The 26,932-nt window shown below is 36.3% G+C and overlaps 1 protein-coding gene across 1 annotated transcript in view; it reads left to right on the top strand.

Moving 5' to 3' along the window:
* Positions 1-335: 335 nt before the first annotated feature.
* Positions 336-26,932, top strand: part of ror1 (receptor tyrosine kinase-like orphan receptor 1) — a 115,545-nt gene continuing 88,948 nt past the window's right edge. The window contains exon 1 of the mRNA XM_015355673.2: positions 336-673. Within this exon, the coding sequence (XP_015211159.1) occupies positions 568-673 (106 nt within the window). The 5' untranslated portion in view covers positions 336-567. The remainder of the gene's footprint in view (positions 674-26,932) is intronic.

Below are 26,932 nucleotides of genomic sequence, written 5' to 3'. Positions count from 1 at the left end.
CTACCGAAACTACCAATGTGAATGTATTATTGTAAATGTTCTTAAAAACAGCAATGCATTTGCCATTTGTCTAAACTGAACAGATTTTCGTTTAAATTAGAATTATAAAACTTTGTTTCCCCCAAAATCTGATGATAAATTTCATTACAAATTACCAGCCTATTCTACTGCAAAAAAAGTTTGCGATTTTTCGGTTTTGTGATGACTTCAGTGCTGCTTGGTCTTCATTGAGCTTTGCAGATATTTGCTTGAACGCCGGGGGGCGACACTGGGTAGATTCTAATCAAAGCCATATGTCTTGAACTAAAGCTGCAGTTTCAGAAGAGCACGCCGGACGGTGGAAAGAGCAGCTTCAGACTGTGAGTAGGATAAGAAGGACTCTTTAGCTCCAGCCTTCAGACGCCAGCGTATGTGGTGAGCTACTGAAATTCGAGAGGTACGCGAGGAGACAATATCTGAAACGCAACTCTGAGCTGCTAAGCAGAAAGAACAAAAGTGTGGACATAAACTTGCAGTACAGTGGATGTAAAGATAACTCAGCACACAAGGCTGCACAGATTCATAGGAATGTATCAAAAAAGGCAAAAAGTAGAGCGTCTTCGGCGATGTCAATCCACCTTTCTACGATTCATCTTGATATTAGAAATTTTAACTGGGAAGCACACTGCCCTGGGTAAGAGAATGAAATCATTTATTCATTTGCTGAATGTGTGCTTTGTGTGGCTTCGTTTTATGTAGCGGTTTCACATTATCCCGTGAAGCTACAGGTATTTCATGTATAAAAGGTAGAGACAATGAAAGAAAAGCCACAATATGCACCATATATTAAGTGATTGTCTTCAATCATTAAAAATGCTTTTCTTTAATAACAATGATATTTCATATTCACGTTTTTCAGATGTATTAGTATGATTAGCAGTAACGAGAGACAAGTCAACGTAGACCTTAGGTCCTAAAACATCTTTTTTTGTTCATCATCTTGTTCATGTTGTGAAACTTGCAGATAATTATAACAAGTTACATGTTTTGTCAACATTATGCAGTTTTAAAACGGAAAGTAAATTGGCAATGCATAATATGATTTTGGCGAGACGAGTGAAATATCCAATATTTCAGTGGCGTGCTTAAGATTGTTACTTTACGGGCACATACTGTACACGGCGTTCTGTTGCAAGCACAACGTAATAAACACTTAAAAGTAAAACAAACAAAAATCTGAACATTTATTTGTGTCTTCTACCATTATGTTATCATGTTGGGTAGATTTAATGTATATCATTATTGACAGGGAAGATTCTCTGAACCAGCCTTCCTTTCATCAAAGCAAATGTAAGCACTAACTTAATTTGCTATAGTATGCAAAGACAGTGCTGTTCTTGAAAACTCAACATAATAGGGCTCATCGTTTCACCTTTCTCTGCTGGAAGTCCATTTACTGGAATGCTTTTTAAGTATAGATACAATGCAAGCTTTTACCACACGGGGTGATGCGGGCAGTTCTTCTTGTAGTACGTTGAGTTCTATAGAAAAACGTTAGCAGAGCATGATGCCTTCTCCTGCTGATCATATTAAATAAGCATACACGCAAACAAATTACACGTATACCGTTCAATTTAGCTCTTCTATAATTTCAAGAATGTTAGTGCTTGAATCTACGCAGTGAGTAAAAAAGCATTTGTCAGTGTATTCGGAACTTATTCGGAAGTGTTTTTTTTTTCAAATAATGTGAAATGTTTCTTACTTTTTACACCCGTGGTCTGTCGATTACATTTCAGTATTTTATAACCAAGATAAGGTGCAATAAATTAAGACTCTCCTGTTCAATGGTTCATAGAATAATCTTATCACATTTGTGTTCTGTTAATTCAGATCACAAAACGGATACAACATACTGATAATGCAGATCCCAAAAGTGTTTGGAAGAGAAAAGTGTAATAAACAGTGTAAAATAACATGAAGCCTACGTTATATGCTTTATTTGTGTGTAAGTACAGTAGATGTGTCTCAGTATGGCTGTTCTAACTGTACAGAGTAAATAACGTGAAAGAAAAGCCTTTGAATGCAGGATTAACGCTCTGTAACACTAAGCAAAGTGTTTAGATTTAAATAAACACTTAGCAAGTCAAGGAAATTGTGACATTTGTTCCAGGTGAGAAAGGACAATGATTAGGTAATGAGGGTTTGAATAAGAACACATCTGAAAATCATAGAATTCCTTATACATTACTTGGAAATTTTGTTTAATATTCCACTTGAATAGATACAGAATAAAATATAACAAAATGAATGCAATAGTGAATATGTTACCTTGTATTTATGATTGTAGTGCCTCTTAGTAGTTTTAGCTCAATCCAAATATCCATACCTCCTTTGTATCTGCTATTGTAATCTTCCATCCAATTAGGGAGACAGGTTTTGCTTCTATTCCAGACTGTTTACATTTTTTTAAATGTAATTTTAGTTTCAGAGACAAGAGCTTCCTTGCTCTATAGTGCAGGCATCCACTTAGCCTTTCTGGAATACAGTTTTAGTCTTTTGCTTTTACTTAACCCATGAAAGGTTGTGAGAGTTGTCTGTGTACTCCCATTCCATTACAATTCCAAGAAAAGGAACAGGTGTTCAAATAAGTATTTTTTCTTCTTTTACTTTGAGAACATTCTGAAAGGTATCTTAGCATCCGGGCTAGTTAATGTGCCATCTAATGTTTCTGAAGACAATTTGTTTGGTTTCATTTGTTTCTAATTTGTTTCATTTATATAGCAGTATATAAATGTTTATTCTCTTTGTTTTTGTTATATCCCAAACAGAAGACAATTAAAACAGTTGTTTTCTTATCTAAATCCAATAGTTGCACAAGACTAAGGCAAATGGTCATTGCAAGACATCTATCTGAACTGCTAAGCTCACAAAGTCCCCATCAATTTCCCTTCGGAATCAATAAAGTCTTATCTATCTTATCTTCTCTTTCAGTTGCTGTGCTAGAGTATTACTGTTTATAATACAGAATGCAGTGTAATGTCTGTGCCAGGTATCAATCTGATTTCAGAGTTTAGGGAAAGACAGTATAATCTTTCCTAATTGATATAAACTCATTAAGACTTAAAATTAGCACTCTTTAACCAATTAGTTTTCATTCAAATTGTCAAAAACTCAAATGGAAAACAAGACACATTGCTGAAAAAAAGACATTCTTATAGTTCTTGGGAATCTGACCATCACTTTGTTAAGGACTGGAATGCTTTTTGGAACTATTGTTTTGTGTATTTCAAGTTAATAACGGTAGTTGTGTATGTCTAATTATCAACATTTAGTATTTAGACTAGAAAGACTAGAAAATGAACAGGTTAGTCTCATGCATCTCTACATTATTAACACAAATGTTGGATTGCTGGATTGAGGCCCACTGCATTCAGTGAATCTGTGAAGTGCGACTCAAGTAGAAACTACAGGAAAGTGTATTTAATACTGAGAATAGGAGGTACGTCTTTACACAAATGGTTGTGAGAGTCTGGAACAAGATATCAAGTCATGGAATGCAAATTCCCTATGGTCTTTAAATAAAAGACTTATTGAGATCACAAAAGTAAGGAACTACTGAAAACTAACAAGGTATATGTAGTATTTGTAATAGGCTTCTCTCATGTTCTTTTGTTTCTTAACCAAGCACAGATCTAGTTTGGAGTTGCTGTTTTGGAGCATACAGGTTCTGAAAGGAACCTAGAAAGGAACAACTTAGAGATCCACTTCAGTTTGGTTTTGTAACCAATGTCAGGCGTAATGTGAGAGAAGATATGATAAAAAGGTGACAAAATACATCTGTAAAAAAGTATCATGCAGTGTTTTTCCATCTTTATACAGAAACAGAGTAGTCATCTATGGATCTTTTTAACCATTTTGTTTTATGATAACAACACAGAGAGATCAATATTTTGTGGTACAATACATAGCCTTTTAGATTTATGTAGGCTTAGAGAGTAACCAGTGATGTTAATGATGAGAAACACCTGACAGTGAGTGAATTAGATTGGTAAATATCAGTAATTAGCAGCTGTAACAGATGCTCATATATAGTTTACGAATATTTTGACTCTTGATTTTGTTAAAAGACTTTTGTACAGCAGTGTATGTGCTTGGAATGCTTATGGGTGTGTATTGTGAGAAGCTTGGGGATTAGTGCATGGTGTCAATTTAATCTGTTTCTCAATTGAATCAATATAAGCATTCGATTATTGATTTTGTTTTTGGATGAGAAGTATTTTTGAAAAAGGTCCTGTTTTTAAATGGGGGACAATATTAGACATGAATGGCAGATTAAAGATATTTAACCAGCATCTCTTAATGTCCCGAATAAATAGAAGCCTAACCCTTAAGTAATATTGATAGTTTTAATTTTAAAAAAATAAAATAAAAACAATACTATCCCCAGATACAAAGTCTTAAAGCTGAACACTTGTAAAGAGGTTATACATCATTTTTTGTGGAAGTGATTCAACACAGATTTCGAGAAGACAGCATGTTGACACAAAAGGCACTTTACCTTGAAAAAAAACCCTAGAGGCCAGTTTCTTGGAGGCTGTCATAATCTTTAGTTAGAACGGATCTCAGACCTATAAAACGTATGTTGCGTTACTACCGAAGCATTAATGATTACATCTTTAAAAGTTTTCACAGACATTTTGGAATGCTCTATGTGTTTAACAGATGGAAGCATTTATGTTTATTATTTTATCTCAAAGGGAAGGGATTATTTCTTGATAAATTATTAAAGAAATACTACACTTTATTCAACCTCATGTTGTGGCAATATTAATATTTACTATTAGTTTTTTTTTCAAGTAACTGTCTTCATTTTTGGAATTTAATGATTAAAACTTGCATTTGTGTAAGGCTTTAATGGCAAATTTTCCAATACATTTATTTAAATATTTAAAGGGATCCTCTATATCCACCACTGAGGTTGCACACACCCGGTGAGACATTACAAGCTAGCAGCCCCAGGTGGACAAGTGACAATTGGCTTCATGTGTGGAATTAAAGTGGAAGTGCAGTCCCGGTTTCTCAGACCGGTTATTAATTCTCTGTAACAAAATAAATTCATCGATGGTATCGCAGACTTTACATATTCTGAATCAAGCACAAAATTGCAAACTTTGTGAAGGTACTGTATAGTTGTAATGTTGTTGCTAACCTCTGGTCTCGCTACAGGCGAAAGCGAGAGTTCTGGGCGAATTGGACGTGATGCTGCCCTTCCTGCTCACTAGTCACTGTACATGACTATTGTAATATGATGTACAAGCGAAATAAGTACAGGCTGTGTGGCAGATATTCATAGCAGAAATGTTCCAGTGTGATCTGCAACTCTATTTACAGCACCAACCTGTTTTTCCTTGGACATCTCCCCTCTAGGAATATATAGAGTAGGCAAGGTGCCTGAGTTGTGAAAATCTAGTAACAATAAAATGAATACATTTTACCCAAATAGGCTGGCTGATATAGCCTCTGGCTCTTGTCCAACCCTATACTGGATAAAGTGGTTAGAAAATAGATGAATGAATAGTTCATTGTCGCAAAGAATTTCTGCGTAGCGTAAACATTTTTGGTAGAATTCATACAAAATTCGGTCACTCACCCCCAAACACAAAAGAAGAGACAAGCAGCAGTGCCTTTCCCTACAGCTGAACTTGAACGTAAGCTGCTGTATTCAGCCACACAAGCATGTTCAAAGTTATAGTTTCAGTAATGAGAGAGAAAGAAGAACCATGTGACACTACCTTCACCTGACTCATTCCAGATAATAGTATTGTGTGCGTATCAGTGGGGAAAAATGCAGTGGGTTAGGCACAGACCACTTCTGCCTTTTGGAGTGTGTCCTCGAGTTACTGCTCTTGACGAGCAATTTAGCTAACTATGCTAAGTTCATTCCCAACACAACCAAAAATGGGGAAATTATTTCTTAGAAGATCTTCTCTAACATGGATATTCTAGCGAAGCAGTGGGTGATGTTGAAGATATGTAAGTGCATGTGTTTACTTGTTAATTGTCGATTACTGGGGAGCAAATGTCTAAGGAACGGTCACGTGTTAACTGTAGACTTGGACGTTTATTTCAGTATTATCCATCCATCCATTTTCTAACTTTCAGTTCAGGGTTGTGGGGGAGAGCCAGAGTCTATCCTGGCAAGCAATGGGCAGGATACACCCTGAATGGGACACCAGCCTATTGCTGTATTTCAATACTTAAATGACATTAAATGTGTTCAGTAAAGCATATTTATATTATTTATTATTTATTTAGAGTTTGATATCTGTGAATTTAAGATTCGCAAATTTGCTTATTTGTGTCTTATTTGTCTGGCCCGTGGAAAAGTACAGAGTGGGATGAAATTGAGTCGAAGGTAGCGGTGCAGCAGTCCAGGATCATGAGACAAATCTAGCTACTCTCTCTGCCACCTTCCCAGGTAACCACTGTCCAGCCTCCTCGTCTCATTGTGGTCTTCATTTGGAATTGTAACGAACACACCATGTTCTATGTTGGCAGCATGGGGCATGAAGGGCTGGAGACAACTTTACAAGCTCACTGACAGTTTTATTGCCCTTGTCGTTACAGTTGGGCATTCTATTCACAGAGCAGGGTACTTTGATTTTCATATATAGGATACTTCCTGTATGTCTTTTAACCATACATACTATGTACTGTACTACATTGTGCTATGGTATAGGATTGGACTTGGTTATATGTGAATTTGGCTATTTGTGATGATTCAGCCGAATGATGAGACCCTGTTGAATATGTTTTACAATACATTCTTTTCTAGACAATAGTATCTATCGATTTGAGAGAGATGATATGATAATAAAGGAGGCACTTAAATCCAGATGTTTGAGTTATATACCGGGAAATTTGTTTGCAGTTCTGTGTAAATTACATTGTGAGAGCATTGAGTACCTACCAAACTGATGTCCTCACTCCAAGTTACTGCCCAGTCCCAAATTTGTTTTTAGCGTCTGAGATCTAATGAGGTTAGGTTGCTTGCAAGCTGTTGTTTATCTGCTGAAATAATTTTATCTCCTGTATTCTATATAAAAATGTAGCAGAGTACCTATTCCCCGATTTATGAGCATAATTTGTTCAGAGAAAGGACGGAAATTTTTAAACCGAAACCAAAATTCCCATTACATGCAAAATCTTTCGATTCATTCCCAAGGTCTAGAAGATCCCTCAGTTTTACTTATTTTTACCCTAACACTGCACTGAATTGTAAGAACATTTGAGCTTATAGTAATAACTGTATGTACCTAAGTACAGTATAAAACAAGATGCACATGATAAAATGTCATACAAATTCTAAGAACATAGAAACATTGAGGAACTGTGCTGTGTAGGGAGATCACGCTATGAGGATGGTGTCTTCCATTCAGCTACTGTATGTAGCAAAAATCTCAACTATGAAATATAGGTATAAAAATGCAAGCTTTGTTGTAGTGACTATTTGTTAACCAGGTATTTGTAACAGGACGTTGAGGTACTTTTGTGTACTGTTTTGCATGCAAAAATTAGTAGTGCTGAAGTCTTCTGCAAGTTTGTTGGCATTACTAAGTCCATTATCAGGCAACAGTTTATTTGTGGTAAAGGCTACAGCAACCCAGGAGTTTATGTTGGAAGCACAGGGCACAGCACCAGATAAACAGCACTTGAACCAGGACATTTTTGAAAATAAGCCTTGCTGCTTAACCATTGAGTCACCTAGCTCCACAAAATAGCAAGAAGCTGCTCAGATAATATCTGTCACCCTCTTAGAAGATCTGTAGCTTATTTAAGCAGCTGCTTTTGATGTTGAAGCATAGCCTGAAATGAACAAGAAGAGGGACTGATCCACATTAATGACAAAGAAACCATAAATCTATAATTATTACTTTGATTCAATCAAGATATTTACTGATGCTGTTGATTTTACGTTTTGGTGTGATCTTGTCTGGTTACACATGTACTCCGTCTCTTAGGTACGATTTGTTAATTCAGCCATGCATATCAAAGGCAAATTTGTGCTGAATTAGTTATTTGTCTGAAGCTACTGAACTGCTGTCTAGTTTTTACTATGTATAGTAAGGCCTTTAACATCATGCGCAGAAGTTTTCCTTGAGGATTTCTGCTTAACTGTGTAACCAACAAATGTCAGGGTTTTACTAGGTAGAAAGGGTTTGAACTAGGAGAAAATGAGACAGAATATTCCCTCCCAGTTACAAGGAAAATTCCAGTCTTCCAGTCCAGTATAAAATATCCTCTCTAAGTCATTAACTTTTTGATTGTAAGTTTCAGTTCCAGTGCATTTGTCAGTTGGGTCTTTATTACTGCTGCTTAACAAATCACTGAACACTTGAAACTCTTGATCATGTTGTGTTGTTTTTACATTTTAAATGGAAACTGATGTTTGTTTGCTGTTTTCATAGAGACCTCTGATGGGGTTCTTGTCGTGGGTGGGTTGAGGTGGAGAGGCTGTGTAGTCTAATTGTGGTTTGCCATGTATACATTCTGTTTTGCTTACAGAACTGAGTTCATTGAAAGCAAATCTTGGAGACATTAAGTGCCCTTGATGTCTAATGAAAAGCGTAGCAGTGAAGAGCTCTAAGTCCTTATGGAAAAAGCTGTCGACTTTCAAGGTCACATACAGTACAGGCTAAATGTTTGAAAGCAGAGTTTTAAATTAAGAAAAACACAGCAGGGCAGTGACCCAAAGCTTACTCTCAAACTGGGAAAGTACTGTGTAAAGAACAAAGAGAAAAAGGTTGTTCTCCTAAGCTTGATCTAGCTAACTTAATCCTCAGACCTTTCACCTGTTTAACTCTTGGGGGATGAATTCAATTAAAATCCAGGGAGGTGATGCCAAAGAACAAAATGCATCTTTGGGAATATTTTTCCAGAATTCCATGCATTTAGTAGTTATAAAATACTGAGTGCTAAACTCCTAGGACTCTAGTGCTACAATAACAAGTTTAAAGTATTTTATTTTTTGTCAGAAACCTTTTGATGCAAAACAATATTTTTTTAAGGATGCATCTTTTTGCTTTAATTTGTCATGAGTACTCCTGTGTTCAAATATTTGGTCTCTAAATCATCCTAAAAAAGTATATGTCCTAAAGTCTTTAAAAGTTATGTAACACTTACACATAAATACAGTGTTGAGCATTACTGATATTTTTAACACTCTGAGATTATTTCTCTTCTTGAGGAAACAAATAAGAAAAGCATTTTCTTACAGGCACATTGCAGAGCATTTTTGTCTTTTAAACAAAGCCCTGCTTTTTGAGCCAGTTTCCATACCTTGACAAGCTGGACTCCACATTCAAATGTAGCAATCATTTCCTTTCTTGAACAAGGAGTGAAATGCAAGAAAAATAACCTCTCGTCAAATGCCTTTCGTAAGAAAAACCTCTTTGTTTTCACAGTGTATGTGATCAAGAAAACTTAAACATCATTCATATCCTTGTTGAGACTTCATAGGGAAAAAGGTTTGATAAATGTATTCCAAACTGCAGGCAGAAGCTGTGCATGGAGTCCCTTCCTGTAATTAACGGTGAAAATGAGAAGCCATGAAATTTCTGGGGCAGAAGCATGGAAAAAAATGCCATTCGATCGGGATGGTGAAACTAATGATGAAACAAGAGGTGGAAATAGGAGAAATTTTGAAGTTCTCCCTTTCCAGTTCTTTAATCCTGGGTTAAGTTCTATTTCTGTTTATTGTAGTACAAACAACTTTTCCTTTCCTGTGGTTCTGGAAATGCTTGTAATGTTGTATTTCTATTATGCATCGTTTTCATCTCTCCTTTATTTGTAAAGACATTTTTAATGGTGGCGTGGTGGTGCAGTGGTGACCATTGCTGCCTTGTAGTGCTAGGGCCTAGATTCAATTCTGAACCTGGGGTGCTGTCTGTGTGGAGTTTGTATGTTCTCCCTGTGTTTGCGTTGGTTTCCTCGGGGTGCTCTGGTTTCCTCCCACAGGCCAAACAACATACTGCTAAGTTAATTACCTTCTGCAAAAAGTGGCCCTGGTGTGAGTGTGTTTTACTGTCTGTGTTTGAGTCTGTGTGTGCCCTGTGATATAGACTGGCGTCTCCCATACAGGGTGTATCTTGCCTTGCGCCCGTTGCTCGCTGGGACAGGCTGACTTCCCTATGACCTTGTATTATATAAAGCGGTTAGAAAATGGATGGATGTTTTTTAAGGAAACATTCTCATTTAGAGTGACTGTTTGGTCAGGAGGCATACACCACTGCAGAGAAAATATGTAGCCAAGTTACAACATAGTCACAGCTCATTCAAAGTAAATAAATAGCAGTAAGTCAAACAACATACTGTACATAAAGCAATTAAATCACATCTCTGTGAAGTACAGCATGTACGTCATAGCCTTTCACATCGTGGAAGGTAGTGATGTACCATGTTAGTGCCCACATTACAGTGCCTTTCTCAGTGCTTTCAAGGAAAGATAAATGGTATCAAGCTGTATGACAAAACGTATGCCAAATGTATGACAAAATGACAAAAAGCATGCTTAAGAGCTTGCGTGTGCACAAGTGAACTCTGTACACATGATGTGTTAAAAATGCAAAGATCTATTGGTTTTAATTATGCTATAATTCTGTGGCACTGTGAAACTGAGATAATGCACTCTAGGAATGTTGCAAAGATGTCACTAGGATCATGTGATCCATACTCCAAGTGATCATCACAGTCTAGGGTTGTGATGACAAAATTATATTTATTTGTAAAATGGAAGTAAGAGATTTGTAAGAACATTTTATTAGAAGCAGTTTCTACTTCCATAAATCACAATTAGTTATGTTAGAGTCCAAGAGATTAGAAACATGGTTTGGGAATTTGGGAGCCAAATGTGCAATCATTTTAGTAATAAACGATATCTTGTTTTATTAGAGCTTATCAAATGACTCTGGGATTGTGAAGTGACTTTTGGCAAATGCTGAGCTTCTGCCTGTTGTTGCTTTTAAGCTGTATTTATAAGACTTAGAAATCATTTTACATTTTGTTTCACAGTAATCATGACAAAGTAGCACTTTTAAAATTCGGCAATAAATGTGTCATTGTAAGCCTTTAAAGTCTGTTTGGATTTCATTAAGGACTTTAGAAAATGTATAGCGTGAAAATTGGCAAAACTTTCACTTGCCTGAATCGGGCCTTTGTAAAATGCCACGTTCCTAGGAAGCTAATAAATACCTAACCTTTACTTAATTTAGAATTAATATTTATTTTAAAATAAAAAAAACCTCGTTCAATAGTAGGTTGTATCAGTTACTGCATTGAAATGGGAAACTTTGGAATAGATTTATAAATATAACATCTATATAATATTTTTTATATTCATTGTGTTTGACCCTCTAAAGAAAGATTCAAGAGTCCTCTTTCTGTCAAAGTGAGTGTTTGTCCTTGTTAGTCATGTAAAGGAAAATAAATGTGCTTGATTTTAGAGTGCCTGAAAGTAAAGAGGTTTTGAGATGTGATTTTCTTTTTTAAAACATATTCCTCTGGTGATTCTACTTAGAAACCCTCCTGCTTAGTCAGTGGTTTGGTTGGCATGTCCTTGTGCGCTGGCTCAGCTCTTCTGTAGCTGACGGTTGATTTCACGGTTTTATTTGAGTTAGCTGTATTGGTGTTACTTAGTTACGCTGTATATTCTGAATTAAAATCACATATTTAAGAAATGCTCTGTGAAATTAATAACAAATTCTCCCTTTTGGGCGAACTCTTTCCTTACAGTTTCCTTACTTCTTTTTTCAGTCGGGGTCTTTTATTCCTGATGTCAGGGGAGACTTTTAAAAAGATTTCAAGTGCATGTTGAACTATGAAGTCTCTATTTAAAAAAAAAGGCCTAACAAGAAATGCAGTTCAATAAAAGCTATTTTCCATTGCTGGAAACAATTGAACAGTAACAGAAACAACTTACTCACCATTGTTTCTTAAAAAATGGAATATAATTCAGGATTTTTAATTTACCTTACAGTTCAACATATGTCTTAGTTAAGCGGTGTACTCCTTCCTATGGTAAATATGAAGCAGATGATGATGTGAGATTTTTCCTAGGTTGTCTATGGGGTTTGCGCTTGATGCCAAAGTATATGATTTCAAGGAATTAAATTAAACATTCTCTAAGAGACATGTATAATAGGCTCGGATGGTTTCACCTTTCACCACCCACTGATAACAAAAACAGAAATCTCAGCTCAATCTCAAAATAAATTAGTCTTTCATCTAACAAAATCTGCACAATGAATTTGATTCACACCAAGACAGAGTGTATACTTTTCCTTATTCATTAGTTTTGCTTCTTTTAAGCTCTTCTGTGTCCCTTGGTGCATTACAAAATCGAGAAATACCTGTCTTTCCTTTATTTAATATAGAATGAATGCTTACTGCATACAAAAAGCACAAAGCATGCAGATTTAGACTATTGAAATCCAAAAAACATTTATTATTTTACTTTCTTTAACATCTTAGCTATGGATTTGCTAGAATACATTATAACCTTAAAAGCATTATCGACAACAAAGAATAAGTTTAACTAAACTATTACACAGTGCATAATTGTGTATAGTTCTTACGATCATTTTATTAAGCTCTTCCTCTTCTACATTTTTTACTAATTGAGCATCATTCACCCTATTTTGATGCACTGATCAGTGAATTTACAGTACATGTTTCTAAAATATACTTCCAAAATTGTAAAAGCAGTTTATAAACCAGCCTTCCTTCACACACTGGTTATGTAAGGCGGTGAAGTTTATATTACAAGAAATTAAGTTTAACAGCCATCTAATGATTTGTTTCAAAAAGAGTGAATGTTAACAGGAAAGTATAGTATAGCTGCCAATATGTCGGGGGGCTCTTAAGCTCAATATTCTCATTTTCCCAGTCTGGTTGTTCGTGTACTTCGGATTAATTCCTTGAACTAAAAAGGGTTATAATTCAAAGGCTTCATTCAGTTCAACTATTCCATATGACAAGCAATTACAGTGCTGGCCTGTTCTTAGTTCTTAGTTGATAGTTTGAATTGTGTTCATCACAATGTTAGACCAAAGGATATTATATACAGGTACAGTATGCATACAGTATGTACTGTATACGTACAGTATGAAATGTAATGTTCTATTCCATTTATTTTAGCCTTATTATTCCTATAAACTGCCATGATGTACAATTGTGAACAAAATGAATAGATTTGCAAGATGGATGTTGCAAGACGTACAACATCTAATTGTGAAAGAAATTACTTTATATTAAAATGTCTACACAGAATGTGAATTCAGTGTCTTATAATTTTCAGGAGAAACAAACTGGATGCACAGAATCCAGAACAAAATAAAGAAACAAAAGGAAAATAATTTTATTTTCACTTTTTGCATCAGACATGCTGCGACTAAATTCAACAGAGAGAAAAAAGTTTTGCTTTGGTGTTTACAGTTGTATGGTTGTGCAGTGTTTCTTCCTAAACACTTTATTTTAGTTGTCTACACTTTTATACTTCAATTCCTGTTTGCTCTCTGAGTGGAGGAGCAATAAAAAGAAGAATAATAAACTTAGCGGAAAAACTGATAAGCAAAGTCTGTGGCTATATTGCATTTCTTCAACAGTAAGCTGTTAGAAAAATCTGTAGCTTTAGCTGTGATTTTCTGTTTTGTCTTTTATTGGTTGATAATTACTATCAGTATCCATAGAAACTTTAATCCTGTTGTAGTTAGAAGCCTAGGAATTTCTTAGTCTTTGAAGATTAGTTCTCCTAAAGAGGTTTAGTTTAAGCTCAGTAGTTTAACAAACTGACTTTAGCTACTGAGCATATACTGTAATGTTGGGAGAAATGAGTGCCATACTTTAAACGGATTGTATGAGTTAGGATTTTTTTGTGTCCTTTTAATTGTTTTTCAATGTATTTAAAGGAAGTTGGTTCCAAGCAGCTTCTGTTGCTCAAACACCAATTAAAGTCATATTACACAGAATTAATCTTTAGTAAACATGGTGACTGATATCTTACCAATCCGTGGTCTGAGTGATTGCTTCATATATAAAAATAAAACCAGTTTTAATTTGCAACTGGATGAGTCTAAAATGTGACCGAATAGTGGAAACCTGCTGCATGGGCATCTGTTTGTGAAACATCAGAGGGATGAGGTTTTGACATTTGTGTAGTGAACCTAAAAAATAATATAATAAAACGATGATGTCCTTCTGGGGACTTTTTCACTTTTTGAAAAGTTGTATGAAAAGGCCTTTTTTTTCACTTTTTCTCAACTCCTTTGTCCATGTTCTGTTTAGAAAAGATACGTAAAGGTACTTTAAATAATTCTTCCTTTTTTTCGGCTGTTTGTCTGGTCTTTACCGAGTCAGGCAGCCTTTTCTCTTTGACTCGGCTTTGACCCAGTTCAAATTCTGCATTAAAGGCTGCTTGGGGGATTATGATATCCAGAGGCCCCCACTAGTTCACAGGCATCAGCCTGCATGTTGCATTCATTGCTAAGGAGAAATAGCTGTTTGTTTAGGCTGATCCTTTGTCTGATTGTTACCATCAGCAGCTTACAATTAAACACCAGTCTTTGTTTGCTTTGCCACTCCATTCCAGATAAAAGCAAGTAATGCCACTACTGTTCACTGAGCAGAGAGCCAGTTGGCATTTTGACCCCAGCAGTGTTGCAGTTGCCTGCTAGTGAAAGGGGGAGTCAGCAGCACAGCCATGCTTTTTGGAACCATTTCTGTTTTTCTGGTTTCCCAGTGTTCACGTCCAGACAGCCAGCAGTACGGCCCTATTACCTCTCTCGCTCGCTCGGTGGTAAGAAGAAATGACTCCTCGACCACACTGACCATGGAATTCCGAAATAAAAAGCTTCATTTCCTTAATTCCTTGTGATCATTAGCCAAGTGCAAACAACCAATGATCAAGACTACTTCCAATTATACACAGGCGGAGGAAATTGCTGCAGACACGCGGTGCCAGTCGTTGCTGGTTTTATTAAAACGCCATGCCGTGGCATGGAGCACAGAGCTCCAAATGTTCTCTGTTAGAAATCAGCTGCGTTATGAATCTTTGTGATTTCTTTTTTTGTGTGTAATTTTGGAAAGTGAACTGCTTCATCAGGCACTTGTCAAAGCATTGTCAGTATTCTTTCATAAACACATGTCCTCTTGCAACTGGAGTTTGAACACGTAATAGATAATAGTAATGCTTTAATAAAAGAGCTGTCGCATTCATTCAGGTAAATTTAACATCCTTTAAATGGCTTCTTGCACATATATATGCGCTATCCCTCAAGGTTGAATGTAAATATGTACAGTTTCATTTAACATTGTAAGCAAAACTCAGTCTCTGTGGTTCACTTATGTGTGGAAATGTACCGAATTTTAATTTTAACACTGGCGAGCTTTGGATTAAAACAATATTCTGTGGGAAACAAAATGTTTTTGACCCCTGTTGAAATCTTTCAGAGGTGGATGAAGTCTTGGGAGTGTTGAGGGGAAAATTGAGTTTGCCCGCCGAAAGAGCTTTTCATATTTCCAGTTTAACAGTTATTTCATTTCCTTTTGGAAGTTTTTCAATCCTGGCACTGGGTTGCATTTGGACTCTGACCAAGGCTTAGTTCAATATTGGTACCTTCGGCGTTGGTATTCTGCTTGAGCATCGATTTCAACCATACAGGAAATTAATCTCCATCACCATGGAGTGCTAAGTTTCAGTCTAAGTTTCAGTCTCGGTGGAAACTTGACAAAAAGTGTCCTTCTGGTGAGTTAATGTATTCTCCTTCCCTGCCCCTAATGCCTTTGCAGTGCATGCGAGTGAAAAGTAATTTACTAGCAGGGTCTGGGCTAAAGTTGGAATCACTCTTATAAAAAAAGAACAGAGACCAAAAAAATAGAGGCTCTGAAATATGCACCATCTGTTTCTGAAAATTCTGATTTTCTGTAACACTGAATACATGTTAATTTCAAAAGCAGACAAGCCTACATCACATATGTTAATCTCTTATTTAATCACACAGTAGGTTGAGTTAATGAGCAGGTTCGGTGTATCTTACGTGCTGTTTTTAAGCGGACATGTTGTTAATTTTCCTATATTTATACAAGACAGAGCTGGCACACCACTTGATATTTTATCTCGCAGGAGATTAAAGGTGGAGATCTATGAAACCTACAATACCTCATGAGTGATACCAAGTTTGTAATATAATCCTGACAGTCAAGCATTCGTACCACATGCTGTGTTTTACTTTTTTAATCAGATAGCATTATGCCGTGGGGTCAAAGTTTAACAGCTGCTGTGGATGACTTTCTGAAAAGGCCTCAGGTGCAGCTCTGACAGGGTGTCATTAGCAGAGATGCAGGGGAAGTTCACAGTCTTTGTTCCTACATTACTGTACATCTGTAGAACAATGAAACTCACAGGTTGTAAAATCCTTTTGCTTAACCTTTATGAGTTACAGCAATATTTGTACATCCTCACTCCTTCCCCACTCCCCTGTATTTTGCGAGATTATTCCCCTTGAAGCCTTAATTTATGACATCTTCTCCTTGGTGTAACGCCTCAAAATGACAAGTACTTGAAATAAAGCCCTGATATAGATCTTCACGTTTTTAACTTCCACCTTTTATGCCATTAGATCTTACAGTTTCTAAACAAACATTCCAGAAGAGCACTTCTGAGTGAAAAGATCTTTTTACAGACATGGTGCAAACTGCACATGTTGTAAACTCGGACAATGAAGGCATGAACTGTTACGGTCTGAGCAGCATGTCTTGTACTTAAAGACAAAACTGCCAACTTGCAAAAACAATCTCTTGATGATTCCATTGCATTCTAATAGGCAGTTTCAAAAGTGTGTATGAGATGTTTTTATATATTTTCTTTTCTAACTTTGGGTTTAATTATCTCATGAAAATGGTATTGTCGTGTTTTCTTTCCTTGCTCTTCCCTTGTTCCTCTTTTTTCCTCTTTTCTGCATCTTACTTTCTCATCTGCTTTATTATCATCGCCAGTACCAAGCTTAGCTTCCTTGTTGAACCCTTAGACTGTGTGCAAATTATCAGATTTTCCAAGACAGATTTGTTTTGTGTTCGAAAAGACATGCAGGACACATGAATTCTGAGCAGGCTAGTCATATGGTCTGATGAAGACCTCAAAGACCCAGGAAAGAGGCAGCTTTTACCATTTGTCCCTCTTTGCAGTTCTGCAGATGCCTAAAAAATGCTTTTCTCTGATGGTGGTGCGGCTGACAAATCGCTTAACACTCAGCCGGCGTTCTTTTTCTTTAAAACAAATGAGAAAGCAATTAAAATTTCTCCTTTGGGTTTAAAGTTTTCTTAATGTCTCTTTGCAAAAGAAGAAAAAAAGAAGACTGACATCATCATATTGGAAAGACTAATTGCCGAGCAAAAAACAGGCGCTTCTGGATGAAATTAATTACAGTTGTACACACATTAAACCAGTGGTAGCCATCGGATTTACAATTGCAGAGGCAATTGGGAACTGGTGATTTGGAAGTTGATTTGAACCTTTAAAAATGTCAAACATGTTTTGTGATTTTCATGCTAAGGTGTTTGAGCTTTGATTCTAATCTAATCAGCGTTTGATCCATGATTGCTTTCAAGGATTACAAGAGAGCATTCCAGCAGTTGCATATGTTAGTCATAGAACGGGGCCCCCTCTCTCGTTTCTTTTTTTTCCCTTGGAGAAGGATGGATAGGGATCACAAAAAATTAAAGGAAGGGTCCGCTTTGAGTGTTATTTAATGTGACGCTACAGCACTGGTCTTTATTTTGAATCTACGGAGGTTTATGAAACCCTTAGAGTAATTCAGGCATAAGTTCAGTATAAAAAATAAAACGTGATTGTTCTGACATATTTGCTTAACTCATTTGTTAATTGCCTTCGTGGGGTGTGACAGATTTGCTTTTAACAGGTTATTTTTTATTATCGCAGTTACTCAGACTGCGGAAATGCGGATGGAATTGCAGAAGAGGTAATGGTTTGGCTTTGACTTTAGACAAAAAAAGGTCACACAAGAATTGTGCAAATAAGAAATTTAAGTGAAAATGCTCATAACCAGAGCATGAAAAAATAAAAAGAAGCACAGGAATGTATGTTTCCTTTAAAAGGTATCCCATTGTGGCTCTGGCATTAAATGGTTTTAAATGAATTAGCAAGGGATAGGGTTAAACATGCCAAGTCTGAGTCAGTATTACTCCTTATGCATTCAATTCTATATCTTAACATATCAAGTTTTGAAAAATAGTAAAGGAAGTAAAAGAATAGTATAAATCAAAAAATATATTAATTATTTAAATATAATTTGTGGTAAATCACCTTAGGGCCTAAAAATATGATGCAAGATTAGAAAGTAGCTTTTTAACTCTTATTGCTTTAAGTTTAAAAAAATGTTAAAACATCAAAAACTTTAAAAAAATGTTGCCTTAATTTTTAGAAATGGCTGTTGATGTCTGTAGAAATACCTACATATGAATCATCTGCTCTAAATGTTATGCTTGAAGGATTAAGTCATGTATATCACACTGCTTAGAAATGTATAAGTTACTTTAGATTTCAATTTCAATGTGCAAAAAGAAAGTAAATATCTTGTATTTTTGCGTTCTGTGCTTTCACCATGTAGTTCATACTAATATTTACTGGACCACTGGATAAACGTGCTACTTTTAAAGACAGTCTTTAACTCTTTGGCAAACTAATGAAAAACTTGGTGAGAGGTTTCTTGTGTTTCAAGCCTATGAGACTGTCAACACATTTGCTTTCATGTAACAGTAAATTTTTTTTAAAAATCAAATATTCAAAAAAGGATTCATTTTTTAAAAATTCTTTCATGACTTACAACGCTAAAGTCTGTCTTATAGGTGGTCTTGGAAGAGACCCAAAAAAGAGATTGCCTTGATGGTTTGTAATGTGAAAGCAATTAGTAGTGGTTTCTCTGAACACAGAGATATGTGAAAAAACACAGAGAATGTAGGTCGCCAGGGGAAGATGTTAGTGCAGTTAATGCCATCTTAACATATATAATGTAGATAAACACTTGTGCCATGCATTCCACATGAAAGATTCCTTTGAAGTTTCACTAGTGCATGTCTACCTGTGGTGTATTTTAATAAAGAAGAAAGCTTTAAAACCCTGTAGTAGGTTTGTGCATATTGTGCACATTTCTCAACCAGTCAGAAGCACTACAAATAATTGGTACATTTATAACAAAGTGAGCATGCTTCTTTTTGCCTTTTTTAACCTTTTAGACTTCAGCGTATTTTAAAATTTGTTACAAGAAGGTTTTCCTTAACATAAAAAATAGTGTTCTCAAATGCTATGTACAATACTCTTTGTTTTAAACAAGTTCGAGTTTATATAACATTTCTTGCTACAGCACTTAGGAGTGTATTCATTTTTTATTCCTACAAGTATACTAATGAAACAAGGAAATACTCAAGAGAATGCTATTATTGACAATTCTGTAATATTCACCTTGTTTCATGCATTTATACCATGTGTATGTTTCTTGTTGCCATTTGTCCTATAACTGTGGCAAAATCAAGAATATTTAATGAATTAACCTGTTGGACAGTACATCACAATGGGAAATATGATTAAACTGAATCCCATAGTTGGTCTTTAATTTATTTAAAATGACTGTCTGATGTGCCGCATAGTTTAAGGTGTTTAAAATTTTAAATTATATTCTGTTGCTCTGCTTGGTGTTTGGTACTGTATTCACCTAGTGTTTGACCTGTTTTGTTAAGTGCTAAGGTGGAGAAAAGTTCAAGCAAACTTTTCATAGAGCAGATATTGTTCAGAAGGTAAAGCTATTTTCACCTCTGCCCCTCCGAGGAATGCCAAAAAATCTCTTTTTAAGTAAAGGATATTTCAAACCTCTATGGGAGCCCGAGATTATTATTGCTTGAAAAAATGTAGCCCTTGCTTTTATTCCAGAGGCCCTGTTACCAGAATACCAACAGCAAGGGCAGAGTAAGAGAAACGAGAGGAGGAAAAAAAATCCCATCAGGTATTGCTTTAGGCTGTTTCAGTGGGTAACAATGAACACAGCGCTGGGAGATGGTCCTGTGCCTTTAGAAATAAAGAGCACTCTGAACTCCAGTGTCTCAAAGGTAGTTGCAACCTTGACTTTTTGCTCTGGTAAACTGTGAAGTTTTTCATTAGAGGTGAAAAGGGGGTTAACACAAACCACAAAGCCATGCCTGTTCACAGAGCAGCAGGAGGTGTGGCGTGAGCCCAGCGAGGAGGGCAGGAAACTGATAGAACTCTCCGGCACTGTGCAAGGAAGGCTAGTCGAGCATCTTAGCCTCCCACTGTGCTTCGTTTCTTTTGTGCTCTGCGGCACTGGCACTCTGTTTTAGAATAAGGAGCCAAAACCCAGTCTGCTGGACTGCTGCTCCACACAGGAATAGCGAAATCATTTTCGGTTCCTAAAATAACCATGACAGGCTTGTTCCTGGATTGTTTTTAAATCGTCTGCGCTACCCAGGCATGTTATGACTGGTGGCATTTCAGAGATGGAGATTTTTTTTGTGTGTTTCTCACAGGAAATGGGCACCTAGTCCAAATTATTTGGAGATTTGGAGATTTGGGGAGCTTTCTGTCTTCCCCTCGCTTTCATTTTGCTGAATGTCAGGGCTCAAACAAATTAAGAGGCTGAAAAAAAACAGCTTGAGGAACTTGTGAGGTGCTGCTCAAATTTACCAAGAAAGTTGAAACAAAACAATAACTGGTATTCACTTTAAAATTGAATATTATTTTACGGAGCTGTGTACCATTAGATATGACAGGGCTCACTGTTCATTATGAGAGTGAAAATGTAGGAACCTGTTGTCTTTAGCTGTAGATGAACTGGCTTTTACACATTGAAGGAATGTATGAAAGGCATAAAATACTGTTCCTACTGTTCTGCATTAATTAAAATTAATCTAGACAATAAAACACTGAATCAAAACACTGGAATTAGTCTGTAAATATGTAAATAGCTGAATGAAAATATTAATTTGCCGTGGCTCATTGAATGTCTTAGTCTGCCATGTTTAGATTTGTTAAAATCCACTTCATAATCAGTAAACAGAACTGAGACGATTTGTAAATGTTCAAAACTGAATTGTTACAAACGAACAAACATACACAGCCTACTATATGCATTATTTAAAAATGGTGTTAACTGGTGGAAAAAATAGTTTATTTTTCTAGAGGAAAGTTCACCACTGAGTAAGCAGCATTGAGTGTCCTGTTGTTGGGAAAACTGCCCAGTGACAATATTTAGAATTACTAAAGGCTAAACTAAACAATAATTTGATTATTCTTACATATAGCAACCTTCTCTATTACAAAAGTGTGCTGACATGTTTTTTACAAATGTTTGCAGGAATGCACATTACATTTTCTTTAGACAGCTATATTCTATACAAGCATAATGTACATACATTTTCAGCACTTGATTAGGGTCTGATGTTCAGCTGCACGAGAGAAAGATTCTATAGCAGTATTTTTGTAGCAGGAGTTATTTAAATTGATTTTAAGTGGTACTGAGCAATCAAAACAGACTTACAGAACTTTTAAGTGCATTGTGAAGTAAATGAAGCAAAGCAAAAAGAAACATCAACTGTCCATAATGCCTGTCTAATTTCCTCTGTGACATACCATTAAACAACTTGTATTCCAGATGAGGAGGACCCACTGCTAAGAAAAACGCCCTTCAAAAGCCATTAGTGAGGGAAAAGATGGACAATAAATCATATTTAGGAAACTATAAATAAGAGGTAGGGGGGCAATGGATGGCTCACAGTGCAGTCTTCTTGGTTAAGGCCAGGCTTTTATGAGATGTGTGGATTGAGGCCTGTGGTGGGTCTTGAAAAGACAACCCCATGTTCCTTTTAGTGCGATGTGAATAACTCTTGACCTAGCAGGGGCATTTGATTGGCATAACGACCAGTGGGGGTGAGCAAATGGGGGAATGGGCTGTCCGAGACAAAACTGCCTTGTCCTGCTTCTCTGTGAGCCCCCCAGCTGGCTGATTTTTCTGGGAAGCTGAAGGGCTGGAGACCCTTTCCTGCCAGGATATCGGGTGAGATATTGTGAAGAAAAGCGCTGTTTCCAGAGAACCCAGGGCCCCTGTTGGTCTACTGACCCAATTGAAAGAGCTAGCTGAAGCAGAAAGCCCCAACAGGGTTAAGTGGAGGCAGGTGTTCGGTAGGGATGATAAGTAATGTACTATGACTCACCAGAAGCAGGCTTTAGTCTGTTTTAGAAATCACAATACATTGATAAGTCTTATCAACCATTTTCTGTACAATTTTATGTTGTACTAATTTGCCAACTGACAGAAATGCCTGACTCGATTTAATGACATTACTAAATAGGATATTTGGGGTGTTTTAAAGCGATTTCTGTGTTTACCTTGCAATGGCCCACTTCATGAAAGGGTGCAAGTGTAAATTGCCTGGGTTGAAAGCATCAGCCAAATAAATTAAGAATACATTGCAGCTATAGACATTTGGAAAGAAAAGTGCGTGGAATTGGTGTGCTCAATCTTTGTTTCGTACAGACGAATCATAGAAAAGAGCAGTTAATAGCAAGCTCTTCTTATTACACATACAAGGTCCGGAGGGTAAGTATAGTCCAGAAGAGTAAGAATAACATTATTACCTGAGCTATAACTTGTCCTGTATGGAATATTTTTTAAAAAGGTCTTTTGTTGTGAGAGTAATGTTCTGAAAATCGCACAATGCCGTCTTTGTTTTGCCTCTATTGCAATGCTACTGTGCAAATATGACAGGAATGTATTTAAAGAGAGTTTATTTGCATATCTAGTTAGGAAAAACAAAAGAGACCAAAGTAACAGCTGATACGAACTTCCCATAAAAAATCTTAGACAATGGATCACTGGGCAAGCTGAACTCAATATGTGAATGCTGGTACACTGTAATGATGGGCACAAACGAGTCTGGGACAGATAAGCAACCTTGAGGGCAGGGAGGCATTTAATTCCCCACACTTCAAAGCTTGTTTCTGTCCCTGACAAGAAACTGAAGAGCTATACTTCAGTAGAATAGAAAGATAAGAGATGGCCTGCAGTTATCTTGTTTATTTGTAGGTAATTCATACTTTCAGTTAAGCAATAGTTCTCAGTCTTATAAATGCTGTCTCACAATGCCTCAGTTAAGTTTGTGGTTTTAAGCCTACTAATCTCTCATCTGTCAGCCTTGCCACCAATAATAAGTGTTTTTGATGTTCATTTACAATTGCTGAAAATACACAGTTTATGCATTGCAACACCAAACTGTAGTATTTTGAGCTATGAGATTATCAGGCTGTTTTGACAGGATGTTTGAAAACAAAGATGATTGTTAAAAAGTTTACATGGTATTAAGCAGCAAGAAATGTCACCCTGTTAAGCTTTTTAATTATTAATAAGGGTCTCATCAGTCCAGAGTCTTCTACCCAGAACACATTCTGGATGGGATGCCAGTCCATTGCAGGGTACACTCACTTAGCTTTAATATAGAGACATTAACCTAGTTAGCATGTCCTTGAGATTTTGAGAAAACCCACATTCAAACATGGAGTGAACAGCAAACACCACACACTGTCGCCCCCCGGATTCAAACCCAGAACCCACGGCAACAATGTTGTCTGTGGGGCAACAACACTTCAGTGCTCCATCTCGGAGCTACCCCAAAATATTTAAGCATACAAAACTATATTTCTGTTTCACTCTAAAAACCAGCACGTGACCACAGCTGTGAGGCATCTTCACATAAACATGTTGGAAAACAAACATATGTAATATATAGGTAAGATTAGAATTCTTAAATAGTAACTTTTTCCATTAAACAGGTGGAATTCTGTGCATTGTTATGGGATATGTTGACAGATTATAACTACACTCTACAGTAAATCACAGAAGATGAATAAATCATGTTAAAGAATTCCTTGGTAGTCTATGTATTTTAAGTACCTCAGGAGAAGCTCCGTTATGCACAAAAGACCAAAAACCTTGTTTTGTGGAAACAAAAATCACTACTTTTAAAGTATGTTCATTTATATATGTATATTTCTAGAATATTTTATGTACAGTATAAATGACTCTGGAGGTGTTAATATGTCTATGCTCCTTTTTTGTTTGAAGAATTTTCTAATAAGCAAACATATTTTTTGCAATTGTTGTACATGCATGAGAACTAGTTGACTTTAATTTCCTCCCACAGCTCTGAAAAATTGTTCTTAAATCTGAAAGAAATCTACAGCAGAACCTTAAAAGATCTTATTTTCTTTAAAACGCTGAATTAGACTGTGTATTAATGACACCTGGAACATAGACTTTCAGAACTAAGAACAAATTATTAGATGAATCCCGTTTCCTTAAAAAAATAGTATTTTTTTCCCCAAGAAATAAATAAACATGCTGTCTCTTTTACACTCATTCCATCACTTTCTATATCTTGGAACAAGGGATTATCCATCATAATGAAATGGGAGTCTGTGCATTCAGTTTCATGGGGAACTATAGAGAAACACATGTGTGTGAATTAGTCTTCCCTGGTTACCCTTATCAAACAGATGAAGATAAATGAGGTGAAGAACAAGTCAGGTTCAAACTACCTGCAGTTTAGTGTTTTCTGGAGTGGAGGATAGAAATAGAGTCTTTAATCTTATTACTCAGCTTCCAGGCATTTTACTTTAACATAGGGAAGAGTGCTAAAATAATACCAAAATATGATTAATTAATGATGGTCTGCTATCTAAATCGCATTGCTGGTCTTTTGTGTAGCACATGTGCAGATACAGTATATTGTGTAAGGCATAGATATCTAGGTGAGGTCAGTCCTATTTTGTCTAGAAATAATAATAAAATGCAAATGACAGAACATGCATGTAATGTGTATAGATTAATTAGAAGTGGTAAGATGTGTTTACATCTTACTATTTGAATTACAGCTTTTCAGATTCATTGTTCAAACAACTGCAATTAAATGTAACTTAGTTTTTAGCTTTGAGGAACACAGCATTTGCAGTCTACAGATCATTAAAAGCTTCTTTATATTGAAGCGTATTTTGAATTATGAATGTACAGTGTTCAGAAAGACTTCATGAAACCCTAATATAAATATGAGAATTACAGTTTATTACTATGCTGCCCTGGTTTAAATGAAACCATTTTTCTTAAATAACCTAAAGGGGTTTTATATTTACCAGTTCAAGGTTTTATGAGAAGCAGTGGTATATGAAGCAGAATAAAAATGAAAAATTAAGAGTCATTATATGTCAAATAAGTTTACTTAGCTTGGAATGTTTAACAGTTAAATAAGGGAATTAGATTGAAGTGGTTAAATATTTGGGGAACAGGAATGGGCAGCTCTGTCTTTTGATGGTTGTAAAACAATTTCTAAACATTTCCTGGGGCTCTGTCCATCCACCGTCAAACTACAAAAGGAAAATAAGCAAGACCATGGTGACTCTACCCAGGATACCTGCCAAGATCTCCCCAAGAGCCAAGAGCAACCTGGATAATCATGAACAAGTCACAAGCCCCTCTGAGCAAGGCTCATGTCAGCGTTCATGCCTCAACCATCATGAAAAGACTGAACAGGAATGGTTTTTGTGGAGAATAAACCATTGCTCTCTAAAAAGAACACTGCTGCCCAGCTCACTTTTGCTGAAGAGCAAAGATCTTCCATCAATACTAGAAGAATACTTTTTGTACAATCTCGTCAAAAGTTGAACTTTTTTGTGGCATAAACCAAATGCTGCCTTCCAACCAAATAACCTCATCCTAGCTATCAAGCATGGTGGTGGGAGTATCATGAGAATGACAGGCCATTCATTTGTCAACTGAAGTTGAGCTGAAAGTGGGTCATACAGCAAGACTATGACCCTAAACATGTGAGCAGATCTATTGTACAACAGAATGGCTAAAGAAGAAATGTTGCATTTTGGGGATGGTCAAACCCCAGATCTAAACCACAGTGAAATGTTATACTGTAGCAACACCTGGAGCAAGCAAGGAAATCCTCAAATGTCACAGTCCTGAAGCAGTTCTGTAAGGTAGAATGGGCCAAAATTCATAAAAGCTGATGCCAGAGACTGATAAACAGTTAAAGGAACCATCGAGTTGAAGTCATTGCTGCCCAAGGAGGTGCCACTTGTCTAAATCTTAGGATTTACAAACTTATTCACACAAGGATGTTTACTTTTCATTCATTTTGCTAAATAATCCAAATATATTTGGGACTTTGTGTTATATGTTTATTCATGTTATTTTAATATTGTTTAAGTCTTTTATGAAGTGCTCATTTTACATTTTTGGCTTACAATATACAAGAATACACAACAACCTAGGGGGTTCAGAGACTTTTTCACAGCATTGCACTAAGTTTATCATTGTGCACAGAAATGTCAGCATGTTTATATCTGAATTCTACCGTTTTTAGAACGATCTTAAGTTTTGGAAATATGTTAAGATTGACTGATGCCTGTCAAATTCTTTTGGAAACCATATGGCAAACCTACTTGGGTACTTGGGTATTTATACTGGTGGGAGAGAACAGTGATTAAGAGGACACAAAAGCAGCTTGGTTTTGAGTGGCACAAAGATTAGATGTCCCTTTCAGAAATTACTTTTCCATGGTTACAGGTATCTCACTGACAGTAAGCCCAGGATATCCCTTGTTTATGCTAAAGCAAAGATGCCAGATTAAGGTAATTGGTATTTACTTGATTAAAATGACCTTATGTGTAAAATCTGGCAGCCTGAATTACCTATAACAAGGTCTGTAGAAGACAATTTGACTTGCCTTTTTGAATAAGCTTATACAACTAATTAACCCAACTGTGAAGAATCTGGTTTTGGGTGCTACTAGAATGTATAAGCTTCAGGCACTGTTT

Source organism: Lepisosteus oculatus, chromosome 9 (assembly GCF_040954835.1).
Source record: "Lepisosteus oculatus isolate fLepOcu1 chromosome 9, fLepOcu1.hap2, whole genome shotgun sequence".
In the NCBI taxonomy this organism is placed as follows: domain Eukaryota; kingdom Metazoa; phylum Chordata; class Actinopteri; order Semionotiformes; family Lepisosteidae; genus Lepisosteus; species Lepisosteus oculatus.
The sequence above is the reverse complement of the archived record's forward strand: the minus strand, read 5'-3'. Positions and strand labels throughout refer to the sequence as shown.